The 19,955-nt window shown below is 41.2% G+C and overlaps 1 protein-coding gene across 18 annotated transcripts in view; it reads left to right on the top strand.

The window, feature by feature from the left end:
- The window catches only part of bent (projectin protein bent), a 117,510-nt gene that overhangs the window by 60,794 nt on the left and 36,761 nt on the right, over positions 1–19,955 (top strand). For 16 of the 18 annotated variants that reach the window (XM_076520217.1, XM_076520218.1, XM_076520220.1 and 13 more), the window contains 7 exons: positions 5,032–5,070; positions 7,117–7,155; positions 12,115–12,262; positions 12,954–13,190; positions 13,292–13,428; positions 15,044–15,178; positions 17,139–17,222. In XM_076520217.1, coding sequence (XP_076376332.1) covers positions 5,032–5,070; positions 7,117–7,155; positions 12,115–12,262; positions 12,954–13,190; positions 13,292–13,428; positions 15,044–15,178; positions 17,139–17,222 — 819 coding nt within the window. The remainder of the gene's footprint in view (positions 1–5,031; positions 5,071–7,116; positions 7,156–12,114; positions 12,263–12,953; positions 13,191–13,291; positions 13,429–15,043; positions 15,179–17,138; positions 17,223–19,955) is intronic. The other 2 variants (XM_076520234.1, XM_076520233.1) reach the window with 2 other exon arrangements.

The following is a 19,955-nucleotide window of genomic DNA, read 5'->3' as shown; positions in this document are numbered from 1 at the left end:
TTGCACAGTAACTGCACATTCAATTTTATTGTTAAAATAATCAAGTGAAAATGAATAATTTTTGACCCTGGGATAAAACTACAATTAAATCAATATATAATATCGTACAGTAACCGCATTCAATTTTATTGTTCAAATCAAATAAAAATCAACACTTTTTGATTCCGGGGTGCTACAATTAAAGCTGCAATTAAATCAATATATAATATCGTACAGTAACTGCATCCAATTTTATAGTTCGAATAATCAAGTAGAAATGAATATTTTCTGATCCCACTATAAAACTACAATTAAACCGATATAAAATCATACGATACCTGCATTGAATTTTATTGTTCAAACAATCAACTAAAAATGCATTCTTTTCGATTTTAGAAATTGTAACTACAATTTCGTTGAAAAACGCTTGCAATTTCAGCGTGTAAATTATATTATAGTAAAAGCATTTTCGTGTCTCCGACAATATCGCTAACGAAATGATACGAACGTCCGTTCGCATTCATTCGAATTCGCACACGCCGTCGATCGAGCAGAAATATCCGCGATCCAGAGAGACAACGCGTGATCTAGAAAGCAGGAATAATAGTTTCGCTGGACGGTAGAATTCGACTGTTGAATCTAAGCCGACGATAGGGTATCGGCGGCCAAAAGGGTCAAACGAATCGGCGACGGTGGATAAATTGGTTCTCGGGCGTGGAACCTCGGCTCGCGCGCCACTTCTATAATATAATAATTCTTGACGTAAGAGAATGCACTACTGCACCATTGCACCAACGCACCACTGCACCTGGCACGGATCTGCTGCAACCACGAGTCTATGCGCACTGTCTACTCAATTATTGACACCACGGTATTCCACATTAATATCGAGAACCACGGTGGCCACAATAATATCACCGAATAATCATAATAATCATAATAATCATAATAATAATAATAACAGCAAACGACAGCGACAACAACAAGAATCGCGAGAAAATAGTAGGATAAGGACGAACGTGTAAAATGCGGGTTACGGAGCAGCGAAGAAGATCCGAGGCGTGTCTGGCTCGCGAGACGGGCTCGAGACGATCCTTCGATCCTAAATCATTAAGCATACAAGGTTTCGAATTCCCTCTGGCGTGGATCGCGGGCTCGTAGATTACATTTTGGCAAGCATTGTCGACCGAAGGGACAGGCATCGGCGTTAACAAATGCCTAGACAAGCGACAAACATCCACGGCACGTGAGATCGCCGCGCGTCCTCCGCTCGGCTCGGGCTGCCGTTGCAAGCTGCAACCGCGCCCGCTGCATCACGGGGGAGACCGCGGCGCGAGGCGACGCGTCACCCCGCGCCGTGGTAAGAATGCGTTTCACGCGGTGCCGAACACTTGTTATCCGCTGCCAACGCTCGGATCCGACTATCAATTTGCCGGACGCGAAGGCCGACTCTGACTTATGGTACCGCACACTTAATACCCTGGCGTCGATTAATCAAAAGCGCCCGCGATCCAATGGGCGCACACCCTCTCGGGCGGCCGTGTTCCGCTCGGATTCGTTATTTCTGGCCGCGAACGCGCGCCTCGGTTTCCTCGAGCTCGTTAGCCCGCAGACCCGTCACGGATTCCTCGACCGATTTTCTCGGATTCGGATCACCGAGGATCCCCCTCTCCCCCCTCGAGCTTCCAATCATTTCATCGGCCGTTTCATCTTCTTGCTCGGGGCTCCTCTTGTCCTTTGCTCTTCCTCGTCAAGCGAGAGCAAATTTATGCGGCCCGATGGACGATATTCCCGTCGTTCTTTTGCCCGCAGACGCGCGATAATTGGAGGGGGGAGGGGTCAGATTTCGTGGCTCGTTCTTGATGTTCAACATCTCAATTCTCGCACGTTTTCGAGATCGCCCGTTTTGTCTTTCAGCGAGACGTTTGCTACTGTTTGTACAACGTTTGTGAATCGGTCTTTCGACGGGAATTAATGACGGTATTTTTTAGGGGGGGGGGAGTGAAACGCGCTTTTTAAAAAATTGGCACAAGTTTTTGTTGTATTCTTTGGTACGGTCGTTTAGAATTCTGTGTTGGATACAATGTCAGCAGAATGAGCAAGCAAACTCTTTTTGCACTCGATCTCACACTTTTTATAAATTTGTTTTAATAATAGTAATTTATTCGTGTATGTGGGTAGAAAAAAGTTTTGTTAAAATTTGTTACTATTTGTTGATTTTATATAGCGATTGCATAAGTATAAACAAAGAGGAGGAAGGAAAAAAAAATAGTAAAAAAGAAAAAATGTCGAAATAAGTATCGAAATATATATTTATGTAAATTCATATTATATTGTTTCTTTTTTCATTATACTGTTTGAGATCATCGCACAATGACTGCTCATCTCTTTAGTAACCCATCGAATGTTATCTTCCAGTTCATCGATGATTTATAGATTTATGCAATATGCTCTGTTTATTGCATCGAAGAACCAGTGTAATTTATATTGAGTGCAAAAAGAGTTCGAGTAGTAATTAGGCTGATATTCTATTTCGTATATAGTTGTAAACGATTATATCAAAAGTTACACTAAAGATTTGTCTAATTTTTTAAAATTCGAACGTGTTTTATTTATAAAAAACCTATCGGTAGTTCTCGTTGAAAGTCCCTTTTTTAAATTTCGCGGTGAACTTTCGGTGAACAAAATTCTGAGAAATCGACACACAGTGGTCTACAAAAGCGTTTGTTTAAAGCGCAATAAATTGTTCAAAACTGAACTAAATCATTTGAATTTTTTTTTTAGATGATAGAGGGATTAGTCTACTAGACAATGGCCAGAAAGCTTTTTTTAATTTTGCTGTTACTTGAAATGAAACAAAAAAAAACTAAAAACTCACATTCGTTAATTTTTTTATCTGAACTTTTTTATTTATAACGAAAATTCATAAAAATGCCTTCTGTAGATCTCGATTGTATTCGCATGCATGTTGAAAATTTTATTATTTTATTTTAAATTTTTCATTTCTTTGTCACTCCGAGTAATAACAAAATTAAAAAAGGAAGCATTTCAGTCATCTTCTATTAGGCTAGTCCCTCTATCCTCTAAAAAAAATTCATGTCATTTAGTTCAGTTTTAAAATAGTTATTGCATTTCGAAAGATGCACGAACACTTTTTTGAGCTGTTGAATCGTCGATCTAGGGAGACTCCTCGATCTATCCGGTAGCATGAACGAGAGAATGATCGAAATCACGAGGAACTCGGTCGATGGATCTCGCAGGATAATTCTTCGACATCGCGACGTTATCGAGCGACGCGATCGATCGCCGAACTGTCGCGCACGCATCCGCACTTTCACCTCTAATTGCACTTTATGCGGCTGACAAGCACCCGCGGATTACCACTGCGAACGACTGTTTTGCACCGCCAAATCACCGCAATAAACTCACCGGCCAGCCCGGTAAGGCGAGACCCGAACACCTCCAACGAGACCTTGTGATCGTCCTCCCCGATTCCACCCCCCAACCCTCGTGCCGTTTTTTAACCCCTTAACGTCAACCAGGCGGATCACCGATCACGAACACCACTCGATCACATTCACAGAACGGAAGAGCACCATTCGATCTTTTCACGGTGTCGCGAAAGTCGCTGTGCTGGGAAATTGTCTCCTCGTGAAAAGATTTCTCTGTGAAAAGTGCAACTTCGTGGAATCACTGTTGAATCTTCGATCATCATTTCGAACTTATTTTTCTATGTTTTACAGTTTGCAAGTCAGAAAATGCAGTAAAAAAGTAGTATAAAGTTTTTGGAGGATTAATTCGATTTTTTTCTGGGGAATATTTGAGCAGTTAACAATTTTTGTAACAATCGTCAATAGACTGCGGATTTTTATGCAAAATAAAAATTGTCCACGCGAATTACAGGGATTAGAAAGCAAGTAGCAACTTCGTTCTTCCTGGATAATAGTTTTAATAGATTAAAAATAATACATCGATGTTTGAAAATGCTTTTGATTTTTACGCTATTTAAAATTGCAGCGATCCAATTTTTCCATAAATGCATAAAATCCGCTGTCTAGTTATCAATGTGCATCCTAAGTATTACAGAAGTTTCATAATTTTTTGACAATCTGCAAGGTTTTCCTCCGACGTAAATCTCGCGAAATTTCGTAAGTAGTATTGACGAGCATTCATCAGACAGTACACAGATTTTGGGGATACATAGCAAGTTTCCAAGAGTAACTTCGCTTTTTCCCTTTACTTTATTTTTTACCTACTTCTCTCACTTTATTTTAATTATTCGTTTACTTTATTTATTTTTACTTTATATCGTAGCTTACAAACAGTGACAAATAAGAAGATCTAGACATTTATTTCCGATAAGTAGAATCAGTCAATGTTGATCGGACAATGCGCCCAAGAACCTAGACTTTGACTAGAAAATAGGACTAGAAAACTTAATATATATAATAGTATAAATAATAATACAAATAATAAATACAAATAATAATAATAAATAATACAAATAATAAATAATAAAACTTAATATAATATAAAAAATAGGACTAGAAATCTTAATTTCTTCCATATTTCTGCTTTATACTATGACTTGAAAAAACTGTAAAAGGTAAAAGAATCTAATAATTCGTAATTTCTCCAAGTAGAATGAACCAGCGTTGATCGGACGATGCACCGAAAGAACGTTTGCACGTTTCCAACGAATCTTTTCACAAGAAGTAACTACGTTTCCCAACCCTGCCGGGACACCGTGTGCTCGATAATCATTCGCAAAACGAAGAACCAGTTGGGGTAGTTTTTAAACTGGATTGAAAACGAAGCAATGCGCACGCGCACGAAGTCGTTGAGGGGTTGCAAAGTTGTCCCGTTTTTTTTTTTTGAATAGCAATTAGCACAGTTTTGTCCTCCCTGTTCGCCCGATCCTCCCGAAAGAAAAAGCAATCCGAACGAAAAGCAATGGGAGAAAGAACCAGCGATATTTTTGGATGGGTTCGCGCGACGAACCGGAAACATCTCCCAGACAGATCTGACTCTCGCCTGTGTAATTTTTTGCAGTTGGGAAGGTTACGGCCCGGCGAGGTGTTAGACGCCAAGGTGAGATTTGTGTTCGCTATAACACAAAGCTTACCCGCCCGAGTATATCATGCGACATGTTTCTATCTATGTTTCTCACCCCGCCCATCGCCGTCCGTATTTACCAGAACCACGCCCCGACCGTCCCACGTTTCTCTATTTTTTCCTTTTTTTCTCTCTTTTTCATTTTTGCCACACGACCCCTGTGTCTACCAATTACTACTTCACCGATATCGATACCTCATTTATTTTTGTTACATCTCTTTATGGCAATATGCATCACCGCACCACGCGTGTGGCATGTCGATGCCACGGTGTGTGACAAATGCACAGTTTGACAGCGAGAGAACTAAAACCAATTGCAGAGTGCACCCGAACCCGCGGCCCTTTGCGGTGACGCAAAGTATACCGCCGCCGCAGGATCGCCGATAATTATTAATCCTGCGAACACGTCACTTATATCATTTATTTTTCGATGATTTTAACCGGGCTGACGCTACCATCCCCGCTATCGATCTCTATCCACGCGGTGTCAACCCCTGTGTCGCGATATCCGGTTCAACTCGAAAGAAACGGAAATGGAAAGGCGCTAGTACACTCTAAAAGGTCTTAAAATACAGTGAAAAATACAGTGATGCGATACGGAAAAATACTGTGATTAATATCGATTATTTTGGACGGTTTATTTTCACGCGCAACGTAAACGTCGACTTCGAGTTGCAAAACAGCGTTCGAATTTTTACTTCGCTAGACGCATAGTTCTGTTTTTCTCATAAATGAACGGCGAATTTGACGCACCTGCGACAAAAATGACTAGATGGCAAAATAAAATAGAAGACGATAAACCATTAGATGGATCTGGATACAATCGAGTTTATTAACCCTAGAAAGATAACCATATGACAACGTACGTAAAAGATAACCATACGCTTCAGAGGCGCATGCTTTTCTAAGGCGTCAATTTTATACTAACAATGGATATTTATTTAAGTTAATCTAGTCATTTTAAAGGTTTGGCATTATTGTAAAAATAAAATGCATTTATATTATATTTTTTTATATTTTAAGTAATTTTAAACTTAAATCACTAGACCTCTATGAAAAATTAACAAAAATCAACAGTCTTCGCAGGCGCCTCTGCGACGTAGGTTATCTTTCTCGGGTTAAGGCCGTCTCTTTTTCTACTTCATTTTGCTGCGATTCGAGTAGGGAACTTTTATTTTGCATAAAAATTAGTTGCAAATATTCTAGAACCAATCCGCGGACTGAAATTGAAACCGAAGTTAAACAGAAATAATAATATCCTTTCTTGAATTTTGTGGTTTACCTATTCACTTTTGTCCAAACTGCGTGAAATTCGCATAACTTTCCCATCAGGTAAAGGTAAATTGCCAGGTAAATTGCAATACAATAGAACCTCGGTTATCCAGCCTTTCAATGTCAGACACATTTCTTCTTTTCAAATAAATTTACAACAATTTAAGGCAACCCATTTACTGTGCACATCGATAAAAATGAAATCTGGCATTGTAATCCTATGAAAATGATTGCACTGCGTGCACTAAATTTCATTTATGTTAATATTGTCCGCGTGAAATATCAAACAACGAAGACACCGGAAGAATCGCAGGATGTCCTCAAATTTTCCCTAATTCATGAAAATTATTAACAGAAAGGAGAACATTTTTATTTACCTCCTGTTTCCCGTAATCGAATCGGGAAACTTTTATTTCGCGCAAAGATCCAACACATTCGCGTCGCGAATTCAGTTAAAACTCAGCGAACCCAGTTAAAAAAATAGTTCCTCCCTGTTAAACGAGGTTCCGTCGTATCTCTGTCATCATTTGACAGAATCCTGGCATCCGGGTCGCCAAAATTCGCGACGTTCGAACAGGAAATCGCAAGACAGGGGCCGATTCCGCGCGTCGCAGAGAGCACGCTGACAATCATACTCGATAAGAATCCCGCCCTTAAAACACGCCCAGCCCCGCAAACAGCCTGTTCTCTTCTTCACCTTGTCTTCACCTGTCTGTTCTTTCTTTTTCATCTCGAACGCGCCACGTACAGAGTAAGTCTGGCCGACCCGGCGAGCTACAGGGGAAAGAGGTTAGCGAAACAAGCAGACGAAGCTGCACACTTCTGTCTCGCTCGTTTATGCCGTTATTGTTACGCGCGTGCTAGCTCGCGGTTATTAGTCTAGAACATTGTTCCGTTTAGATGCGCCAACAAGCTCGGTATTGTTCGCAATGCGATATGTCTGTAAATATTTGGCAAAAAAGGTGCGCGGCTGTTTCCAAGGCGAGGCGGAGCGGAGTGCTCGCGCGTAATCTGCTCGGTCCGGTCCGCGCGATCTACATATATGATACAATTTCGTTTCTCATCCGTTCGTCGATTGTACTTTCTCGTCCGATTTCATCGCGGATATTCGCGTTTTTCTCTCTCTCTTTCGTTGACCGAGCACGCCGAGGCTCCGCCGCGTTCGCAGTCCACAAGAGACAAGCCGCGCGTTTAAACGTTTGCTTGATTCGAGCGAATACGGCGCGTATTCGACGAGTAGAGATTAGACATGGTGGTAAGAATTTACTTTGTCCGTTGTACCACTCTTGCATACTTGCCAGTTTCTGTATCTGTTTCTGTTTTTCTTTTTCGATTTTTCTTTTCTATTTGTCGTCGCTAACCACGGGTCGTGCATCAGTAGTTTGAGATTGTTCGGCAAGGACGGGCCGCAGTAGTACAGCCGCGCTATGGTCGGACGTTCGCCGACTTCTTACGGATATTTCATTGTCAACGCTTCGCCCGCTGGATTTTCTTTTTCTCTGAGAATGCTTGTTGATAAATTGTTCGAGGTTAGTCAACGGTGTTGACGATTCTATGAAATTGTTCTCAAAATCTTTGGCTTTCGCAACGCGAAAATTAACCCCTTGACGTGCTTCGACGAATCTGACTCGTCGTGAAAATTTCTATTAGTAACTTGTCGACTATTAATAACTTATTTTGCCCTTTAAAACTGGAATAAAATTCTAATCATTTTTTTTCAAGCATTCAAGTAAATTCAGGCACATAATACAATTTTATACAATTTTATACAATTGTATACAATTTTCTACAATTTTCTACAATTTTCTACAATTTTCTACAATTTTATACAATTTTCTACAATTTTCTACAATTTTCTACAATTTTCTACAATTTTCTACAATTTTCTACAATTTTCTACAATTTTCTACAATTTTCTACAATTTTATACAATTTTATACAATTTTCTACAATTTTCTACAATTTTATACAATTTTATACAATTTTATACAATTTTATACAATTTTATACAATTTTATACAATTTTATACAATTTTATACAATTTTATACAATTTTATACAATTTTATACAATTTTATACAATTTTATACAATTTTCATCAATTTTATACAATTTTATACTATTTTATACAATTTTATACAATTTTCTACCATTTCCTACCATTTTCTACAATTTCCTACAATTTCCTACAATTTTCTACAATTTTCTACAATTTTCTACAACTTTCCACAATTTTCTACAATTTTCTACAATTTTCTACAATTTTCTACAAACGAATTTTCTCTCCCGTCTAAGAAATTATTGCACTCGAAAATTTTCTAATCGCAGCATCTGCGAAGAAAATGCTACGTCAAGGGGTCAAGAAGTGGTTTTCTGAAATTCGATCTGAACGCGAGAATGGCTTAAAAGTGCTTCTGAGAATGGCTGCTGCGACCCGTCCAGCGTCCGACGTGTCGATTAAAAGCAATTCATGTATGCTCGATCTGTATCCGTGGACATTCGCACATGTGTCCTGTAAATATTTCGTGCTGGCCGTTGTACTCGCGGACAGAGTTTTCTTCTATGTTTTGTTCTTAATTCGGATCGTGTTCCTGTGAATAATCCTAATCGGTTCATGTTCATAGTTTGTAGAGACTCGCCGCGGTGACCGAGAAAAACGAGAACGATGACCTAAGTCATCCGTCGGTGGTAACACTAATCGTTTTTTGGACACCCATCCGGAGCACCTGTTCCCCAGTCTCCCATCGGATCGTTCCTCGAAAATTGTCAACTGTGTGTCTCTCTGTCTCTTTCTATCTGTCTCTCTCTCTCTATCTCTCTCTTTGTCTATCTTTCTCTGTTCTCCCGAACCCACTGATTGTTCTCACAATTGTATCTAAACGACACGCGATGAATACTTGTGTTAACAATTGTATCTAACAGCGACGGCGTGACGAGAAATCGAGGAGTTCCGGAAACCGTCACGGATGTCCAACACACGCTCGTCGGCGACCCGTTAACAGAGAAGCGAGACGCAAATCAATAATAATAATAATAATAATAATAATAATAATAATAATAATAATAAATTTTGTGGTTAACGAGCACCCGTGAAAACATCTACGAGACCGGCTTAGTTTTTATTTGCACCGTACTCATTGTATTGTAATACTCTAATTTAGCGAGCCGCGTCGATCGACGTCGGCCAAATGTGTTTGCCAAATCGTTCGTCGACGATCCACAGAAACGGCGGAACTTCATGCTGGATCTTTTACTTTAATTTTCATTCGATCGACGACATTTTCTTGTCAGTTAGACTGCGGACGATCTTGCAATTTCGCAAAACCTCTGAGCTGCGTACGACGAGTATACTCGTCGCAAAGAAGTGGCAGTTTTGCATGTTGCGACGAACATACTCTTTCCACGATTCTCATTAAAATTACTGTTCGTAAATTTCACAGATTTTCGAATAATTAAGAGAGGATTTATTTATGCTCTCTGTGTTTGATTTTCTTCATATTTTAATTTAAATATATATATATATATATATATATATATATAATCATTGAAATATATAATTTGACATAATTAAAACTATTTAAATATATAATTTAATACAGAATATTAGCTGTTAACATTGTTTTCGACGAGTACACTCGTCACGAAGAAATATTTTGCGTTATAACGAGCATACTTGTCGAAAACAGCTGATTAGTTAACAGATGCGAAATTGCTCGACGCAGTTAAGAGGTTTATTTATTAATATTATATATATTTAATATTATAATTATTATATATATTTAATATATAATTATTATATTATTATTATAACTTATTATATATATATATATATATATATATATATATATATATTATATATATTATTATAATTATTATATAATATTATATTATATATGAACATATTGTCATCCTTTGTATATAAAAATAGAACTTTATATTGTAGCAAACTCTCTTAAAATCCGTGTAAGCCGTAAAAGCAAAGATCCGCAGCCTAATTGCAGCAGTAATGATAATTGACGCATAAAATTCCGCACTCGCAGGCAAAGCGAATGGCCCGTCGATCGTCGCGACGAACAGTGGACGTTGACGACGTCGCGCTGCCTTCAGGGTTTCCCCGGGAATCCGATGAAATCCGGTGGAACCTGGAGGAATTAAATTAATCTAGTAGCAGTAGGTTTAATCTTGTGACTGATATCAGCTGCCGAGAACAGCGCGCCGAATCCTCGACGGTTCGAGGCAGAACATCCTTTCCCCCCGTAACTAGAGAACCTATTGTTTACATGTGTCCCATGTGCAACCCTCTCTCGTTTATGTGTCATACCTATGGACCACCTAGACACTTGCTATCAGGGTGGTGGACCTGTACCGGCCGAGTCTTTTGAACCGTCGACAGATATTTTGGACAAAAGTTTACACGATTATTCTTTATTTTTATCGAAAATATGTCCGGATGTGCGATATCTTCTCCTAAATTGCTATAGGGAATCGTAAAATGGAGCTTGAAATTAATTACAGGCTTCAGGTTAATACGAAGACGGGTCATATTTGACCCTTTGCACTCGCAGAATTTTCTCAGATCGGCTGCCAACCAATGGAACGTGTTTATTCATAATTTGCCATTGAAATAAAATATAAAATTTAAATTAATTAAAATAAATTGAATTATATATATAAGTTATATGTATATATAATAATATAATAATATATAATATATTATATAATATTATAATATATTATTATATTATATAATATATTATAATATAAAATAAATTTTAGATCTATTTAAATAGAATTTGGTTTGGAATCCGATTGAGTCGAAACAGAGCACAAAAAACTAATTTTGACATGAGATTAAACACCGATACTCTTGTGCAAAATTCGGGGGAAAATATTGCATCCACAGTTACATCTCGATAAAAAAATGAATTATTACATTATGTAACAAACATGATATCACACGACTTTTGTCATAAATATTTTTCTATTCAGTCGACGATAAATAAGCAGTTTTTAGGAATCTCGTCCCGTACAGTTTACCGCTTCCCTTCGGCCGCGCCGCTTCGAGGGCACCCGATCGTTCACGAAAATTCTCTGGTACGCGTTTCGTAGATCGGAACGATCGCGCTAGATCCGGGAGCCCTCGAAATCGCGGCGGATAGATCCCATGACGAACCCCACGGACCCGTACGCGATCGACAGCGCGTTGACCGCGCGTCGATCTTGTCTCGCTAACGGAGGCACGCCAAGAAAGACGACACAGCTGGCCTCGCCTAACCGCTTCGACTCACCGAAAATCTCGTGGCTAACATGTGATTAGATCTCGTTTGAACGCTTCGTCACTAACCGGCGTTTAATTAACCGCGTGATTAACGCGCATTTAATCAGTCGCACTGCGCGAACGCAGCACGTCAGCACCGTGCACCGAACAAACCTCGGCCAAGACTTTCGTCCTCGAGGTTTCATCGACGATCCTCTGATCGTCCAGTGGCTGTAGCTTCTCGGCAAGACGTCGGTGTATTTTGATAATTAATCGAGAAGGTTGAGAAGCTATGGGGATCTTTAGACATGATCTTTAGATCATTGTCCGAGGAAACTCGAAGGCGACAGGTAAGTGGACGAAAGTCTTGCGTCCGTCGTTGACGCCTGCCCGCTTTGTTCTGAATGCCTGAGAAAGCTTGATCAGAAAAATGAAACCGTGTATCATTCCGGGATGGAATTGTTGTTAATATCGATGATTGATTGGCGCAGCGTCGTCGTCCGAGCACGGACGTCAGAAGACCCAGCGTGGCGGACCTCGAGAATAAGATCAATCAACCGAGCACACCTCTCCGAGATGTTGGACCATCGGGACCACCTCAAATCGTCGATGTGCAGGAGTCATATTCCGCCGTCGAAGGTACGCCGATCGCTATTTTTCTTTATTTAATCCTTTGAGCGAGTTATTGACAATGTACAGATAATCCTAAATTCACTGAATATAATAAAAAGACCGAGGCAATTTTTACCAGCCTGTTTTTATTATATTAATTATATTATATTAATACGTTCGAATGTATATTTCATGTACAGAGTGTCCCAAAATTGTGGTACTTCCGGGAACTGGGAGGTTCCTGAGATCATTTGAAATAACTTTTTCCTTTACAAAAATTTCCTCCGAGGCATCGTTCACGAGTTATTCACGAAAAACAGTGACCAATCAGAGGCGAGCTCGGCAGGCGCGAGACGGTGCGAGGCGGCGCGTGCCAACGGGTGCGCGGAGCCCAGTTGCGCTCATTGGCTCGGCCGTCTCGCGCCAGCGGGGCTCGCCTCTCATTGGTCACTGTCTTTCGTTAATAACTCGTAAACGAAGCCGCGGATTGCATTTTCGCTAAGGAGAAAGTTACTTCAAATGACCTCAGGAACCCATCATTTTCCAGAAATACCATAATTTCAGAACACGCCGTATATTTCATTTCTTTCTCCCGAGTTTCCACTTTTCCTTTTCTCTCATCTAATTTCAAGTATATTACTTTCTCCCACTGCAACAAAAGATGTGTCCCGTCTCGACAAATAAAATTGTTATTGTTATTATTATTGTTATCGTTCAGATTCGACGGCGTATCTCACGGTCGGGGTGGAGGGTACGCCCGCGCCCACCTTCAAGTTCTACAAAGGGATCACCGAGATCATCGAAGGTGGCCGATTCAAGTTCCTTACGGACACGGAGACCAATACGATCACCCTCTGCATGAGGAAGACGAAGCCCAACGACGAGGGCACTTACAAGATCGTCGTGAGCAACATCCATGGCGAGGACTCCGCCGAGATGCAGCTTTACGTTTCCGGTGAGTATCGTTGAACGAATTGTTGGAAACGGTTTTGCTCTCGAAAGCATCGTGGTGTTCATCGCGTTCGAGATGAATAAATCGACGAACTCCCCGTGTAGACGCCAGTGGTATGGACTTCCGTGCTATGCTGAAGAAGAGGAAGTACCAGAAATGGGCGCGAGAGGAACAGGAGCAGGAGAAGGTAGACTTGAAGGAAGTCGAGAAGCCGATGCCAGCTTTGAAGAAAGTGGAGAAGGTGCGTGTCCTCTGTTTGAACATCCGTAACGGTATAATCTTCTTACGAACAGGTTCCTCCGTTCATACGATGTCGAAGGGAGCTGATTATTACGATCGAGCCATGATCATTATAATCGATTCATGGTCATCATAATCGTTCCATGATTATCTCGATTGTTCCATGACTATTATAATTGATCCATGACTATTATAATTGATCCATGAGTATTATAATTGATCCATGATCATCATAATCGTTCCATGATTATCTCAATTGATCCATGACTATTATAATTGATCCATGACTACTATAATTGATCCATGAGTATTATAATTGATCCATGAGTATTATAATTGATCCATGACCATTATAATTGATCCATGACGATTATAATTGATCCATGATCATCATAATCGTTCCATGATTATCTCAATTGATCCATGATTATCTTAATTGATCCATGACTATTATAATTGATCCATGGCCATTATAATCGATCCATAACCATTATAATTGATCCATGACCATTATAATGGATTCATGGCCATTATAATTGATCCATGAACATTATAATTATTCCATGATCATCATGATCGTTCCATGATAATCTTAACCGATCCATGACTATTATAATTGATCCATGGCCATTATAATTGATCCATGACCATTATAAGTATTATAAATGATCCATGGCCATTATAATTGATCCATGACCATTATAAGTATTATAAATGATCCATGGCCATTATAATTGATCCATGACCATTATAATTGATCCATAATCGTTACAATTGATCCATGAGCATTATAATTGATTCAAGACCATTATAATTGATCCATGATTATCTTAATTGATCCATGACTATTACAATTGATCCGTGACCATCATAATCGTTCCATGATTATCTTAATTGATCCATGACCATTATAATTGTTCCATGACCATTATAATCGATCGATGGTTAATTATAACTGATAAACGCATGTCGATTAATCGTGAAGCTGTTGCACGTGGTTCGTCGCGTTCGTGTGGAGCTCGTTGTCAGTTGCCGATCGTCGTCGTCGTGTAACAGCTCGATACCGCCTATTACAAGCATTACCATTAGCAGCGTATTTGGTGTAAAGAATGTGTCGTTGCCGCTTGAAAACGAACCGGTCTACGTCGGGCACGAAACGATACACAGTAAATTCTCCCTAATTGACCGTCGGATCGTACACGAAAATGGACAATTCGGGAAGAGGTGATACGATTGTTCGAGCCTCGTGGCTCGTTTTTGTAGTTATCGATTGTCGACAACTATAAAAATGAGCCGCGTGATTGGAACAATCGTGTCTCCTCCCCCTAAATTGTTCATTTTCGTTTCGAAGCTGAGGCACAATCGGGGTAGAATTTGCTGCAATTGTTCGATTCTCTAGGCTCGAAAACGATATACCGTGGCGAACGCGTTCGGTAAGTACAGGTAAGAGAATCGCACGATTTTTTTTTTTAATGAAGTCGACGGCAACGTAATCGGTGGTCCCGCTGTGTTCAATGGTAATCGATCGAAGAAAGCGGGATCGATCCCCGCAGCCCGGTCGCCTTTAGACACTTGTTTCTCGCACCTGTTTCTTCTCTGTACGTTTGTCTTCGTAGTCGCTGCACGACAGCGTGCTGCATGGGAGGAGCTGGTATCAAGACGGGGAGGAAATAGTGATCTTGGAGGAGGGTGAGGAGGTCCTTCGAATTTCTCTAGACAAGAAGGGTGAAACTAACTGGAGCTGGCTCAAGGTTTTCAGGCATCATCCCCCTGTAGATTGCTCCCGATCTGACAAATCGACGCCACGCACCTACGGACGCACTAACGCACCCCGATGCACTTTCTGGAATTTTTTACGCTCGCCGTGTCCCGGAAAGCGATTCGAACGTCCAGTAGTCCAGTATTCCCTGGATTCGCGGCGAATAAAAACGTTGACTTTGCGAAGCTTGCGATTAGAAACGGTGAATTCGATGCGCTGGAATGCGCACCTCGTCTCGGAGAATTTGATGCGTTTACGGTAGAATCAATTAGGCGCGATCCTGAATTAGATCTCGGACAGCTTCTTCTACCGTTTTTTTAATTCGATGCAGAATTTATCAATTTTGTTCACGCGTTACGGGCGAAATTTTGTATTTTTTTTTTCTTTAAATAAATTACCTCCAAATAATATACAGTAGAACCTCGATTATTAGATCTAATGAGAGAAACACGAGTGTTCGGATAACGGAACAGTTACTTAATTAAAACTGCTGGATTATACCTGCCTTGATCTGCACGCTATTGTTACATCTAATTTATTTGATTCAATTTATTTATATACGTGGCTAAATACCGATTTCTACAGTAAAGAGCAAAATAGAAATATTATAAATATATTATTTATTAATTATAATATAAATTATACTATGATATATATTTATTATAAATATATATAAATATTGACGCTTTGCACTCGAGTGATGGCTCCGAGGCACCGCAAAAAATTGTTCCACCGCGTTCGAAAATAATTGTTGGATTATCCAATTTGTTTATACTCGAAAACCCGTTGAAAGCGCAACTGTTGCGCTCAATTTCGTACGATTAAAATGCACTGCTTCTTTTAAAATAGAAATAACGCAGATTGGACGAACTATTTTCGAATTGAGAGTTAAAATGGTTTCGAGTACAAAGGGTTAATACCGAGAATCAGCAGATCAGCGGTACATTTAACGTAAAGAATCAACTAATAAAGAATTCGGAGGTTCGGATAATCGAGGTTCTACCGCAAATTCGATCACGAAAAGCGTTCTTCTCTCGCAGAGTGTCGCTTCGTCGCGCCGTGAAACGGGGCGAACCTACTTTCGCCCCGCAGTCCGATCGGGACCGGTGAGAAAAGTTGCAGAAAGGACGCGGTTCTAATTAATCACACGCACACGAACAACACAGGCGCAGTTCAGTAGTCAGACCGAGACACTCGACGGAATGATCTCGACGACCGGACCCGACGATCTCTCGGCCCCGACGCACGGGAAACAGGCACACACGTAAAACACACAACGATTTGTTTCACACCATGTAGTAGAGAGTTTAGTTTAGAGCTAATGCTGCGCACCGAGCCGTACCATCGTCGAATCATTGTTCACATGTGGTCGTTGATCATCCTTAACCAGACTTTTAAGTTCATTAACCAGAGATTAACGGTATCATTGTCGCGCGGTCGTTAACAGTGCATGGGGGAATCGCGTCGAGCAAAAGGCCGCCGCCGTTCGCGCGAAACGAGAATGATTTCATTCACGAATTAATACTTGCATTAGAGCTCGGCTGTGCGTCAGTAAAGTTGTGTATAACCCCGCACGGACTGTCTAGCAGCAAGCATTATCTCTAAATGTTCAATGTTTTTTCGGCCGGACCGCCTCGATCGGTGATCGTCGATCCCTTTCATCCGAAACCCGGCGCGATTTTCGGTTCACGATTCGAGCTTGCCCGATGCGAAAAAAAGAAACGAAAAAAAAGCAAGAGAAGATAAAACGATTCGCGCGCGAAAATCGGCCGGCCGGCCGTACGGTAAATGCTGCGATTTTGTATACCGCGTTCTTCGGTCCGAATAAATCGGTTCTGTTCGAGGGAAAAGAATGTAATCGCGGTCGGATCGGGGCCGTCCGGGAATCGATATCGCTGATCGTATAATAACAATGGCACTAACGTGGACGTGTGTGTGTGCCGGGCATGCAGGACGTCTTCGACATTCATCGCAGGCCAAGTTTGCAGGAGCTAATCGCCGACTGGCCGATACTAGCGACAACGGTCAAAGAGAAGGTTCGCGACAAATCTTAAGCAACTTGTTCTTTGTTCCAAGCGCTCGTATCCACTGAACCCAGACCTGAACGATGCCGATGCCGATGCCGATGTCGATGTCGATGAGCTTCAAGTCCCGCAACGCTTCCGTAGAACCGCCTCGATCGCGGATCCTCGCGCATCTCACGGACAACGTTCGACACGCGTGTCCGATCATCCGAGGGCTCGATCATATTTGCGCGAGGACTCGCGGTTCAGCGCGTACGTTCGCGACGCGTACGCGCGCGGCGTGTACGCAGGGTGGTCCAGCTGAATCAGCCCTGCTGAATGTCTCCGTCGACGGTAACGTCGCTAAAAATATTTCGTATGGAATTCGACCGGTATCGCGAGACGAATAGCATGCGAAAAGGATGCGTTTTCTCGAGGTCGTTTATTCCGGAGTTCTCGAGATCGTCGATGTTGATTCGCGCGTAATTTGCACCTGTGTGTTCGATTTGCATATTTCGTTTCGATAGCACCTCGAAGAAAGAACTACTTTCTGCATCGTATTCGTCTCTTGGCGCCAGTTAAATTCCGTGTGAAATAGTTCTCGCAACGTCGCCGTTGGAGGAGACATTTCGATTCGGTTTGTTCTCGATGGATCGCGCTGTAAGCTCGAAACGTTCGAAACTGAAATAGTACACACATCTCCTCTCCAGAAAAAAAAAACGTACAGACCTCGAACACGCGAGAATACTACTCTATCAGTATCTAACTTCAGACTAACTGGACCAGCCGATAAAAAAACACCATGCTACTAATCGATCTGCGGAGGAGCTCGTTCCGAACCGAACTCTTCGCACGCGTCACGAACCGAAACCGGGGGATCGGTTTCGATCGCATCGATCCAAGCTGGGATCCGATCCGCTCCGAAAACCGTACGGACGATCGCGAGAGAGGCTTACGGTTGCGCTTCCAGCTTCTTTGTTTAACGGTTGCTGTGCCTGCGAGGGAGCTCTCGCGATCACTTGGCCCGCTGGGACCCGCTTTTTCGCCTGCGCTTCTCCTTTCTTTTCGAGGAGGATCATGTTCGCTTCGACGATCAGCTGTGCGACACCTGTGTTCGCGGTGAAAACGGTGCCGCGTGGTCGTAAAGCGCGCGCGAAGCTCTTTTTTTTTGCTCACTGTTCGAAATAGATGCACAGATTGCGTTACCGTAGATGCACTTTATGACCGCGTTGTACATTTTCCGCCGAACATATGGGGCACCACGTGACGCGCGGGGTCCGCCTCGAAGACGAATCTGAAAGTGCTGTGTAAATTGTGCGGACGGCTTCTTCATTGGAAACGATCAAAAGAGACTGCGGTTATTATTAGTATAGACATTTATTTCCGTTTTCAAGGCTCGATCTGTTATGGCGGTCATTCTGACCGTTTTCAGATTTTTTTCTCATTAAAATTGTTACATCGACGAAGTCTCCTTCGTAGTAGGTGATTGAAAAAACTTTTTAATTCGAGCATTAAGTTGCGATAAAAATAACGAGAAGTCTAAATGAATTCGATTCTATTATTTTTACGAAGCAACAGATTTTAGATGTTTTTCTAGTGCTCGATAGGTTTAGCGTTTTAATCATTTTAATCGATCGACGATTATACAATAATATTATCAAAGTGTTCAGATACTTTCACCATTCGACATTCGATCTACGAGCTTTCGTCAAGATTATTTATTAATTTTATCAAGATCGTTATTAGTTTTTGTCACAAATGCGTAAAATAATCCGCAGTCTAATAACGAATCGTTGGTGAATTCGATCGAAATTGAAAACATAACAGAAAATATAATAAAATATAATAGAAAATATAATACAAAATTGTTCAATTATTATTGGAAGAATCTCTCTAAATTCTGGAAGAATTTAAACGTCGATGCTCTTGTCGCCGAAAGTTGTCCGCACGGTTTGAAGAAAAAAAATTGCACGGTTCGTCGTAGACGCGGGTCCCACGTGTCGCATGGCACCCCCAGTGTGCGTCCCACCGAAGCACAGACGATCCGTGGTGCGTGTGTATTTTTTATTTTTCTTTGTAAGAGCTTCCATTTAGTATTGCTTGGGAACCGGACTCGCGTAACGAAGAAACTTAGTCGATACGATTTACGCTCGATCAGACCTGTGACCGCAGACGAATTTTGTTGTTTTATAGAGTAGTGGATCTCGTAGACCCTCCCTGGCCGAATTAATTCCCGACTGGCCGATCCTGCACCATTTCACCAAGACGGAGGTTGGATCTCGTACTCCTCGACGCCCTGCGATAGAGTCTCGTGATACATATTTCTGCCACTTTCTCTCGATCTACACTTCTCTATCACTGCATCTCACTCTCTCTATATAAAAAATATATATCTACTTCTATTTATTTTTCTCAATCTGTCGACTAAATTCAACTTTGAACGATCTCTCTGCTCTCCTTTATTCTTTCTCTCTGTGCATACATAGACACGTTGCCCTTTGATGGATCTAATTAATGTAGCTTCCGGCGACCAGTCGCCACTCCGCGGATCTTGCACAACTTTGCTCGCACTATACTTCTTCTACTGGCCCCTATTATCTTCTCTGAAAACACTTTTCTCTAGAAGACCGTGTTCACGCACGGTCCTCTCGAACTAAAAACACGCTTCAAACCTTCCACGATGTTCTCTCTCTTTCTCTCTCTCTTTCTCACTCTCACTCTCTTTTTCTCTCTCTCTCTCTCTCTCTCTCACTCTGTTTTTGCATT

Source organism: Megalopta genalis, chromosome 3 (assembly GCF_051020955.1).
Source record: "Megalopta genalis isolate 19385.01 chromosome 3, iyMegGena1_principal, whole genome shotgun sequence".
In the NCBI taxonomy this organism is placed as follows: Eukaryota; Metazoa; Arthropoda; class Insecta; order Hymenoptera; family Halictidae; genus Megalopta; species Megalopta genalis.
Note: the sequence above shows the minus strand (reverse complement) of the source record. Positions and strands in the feature narration are given on the sequence as shown.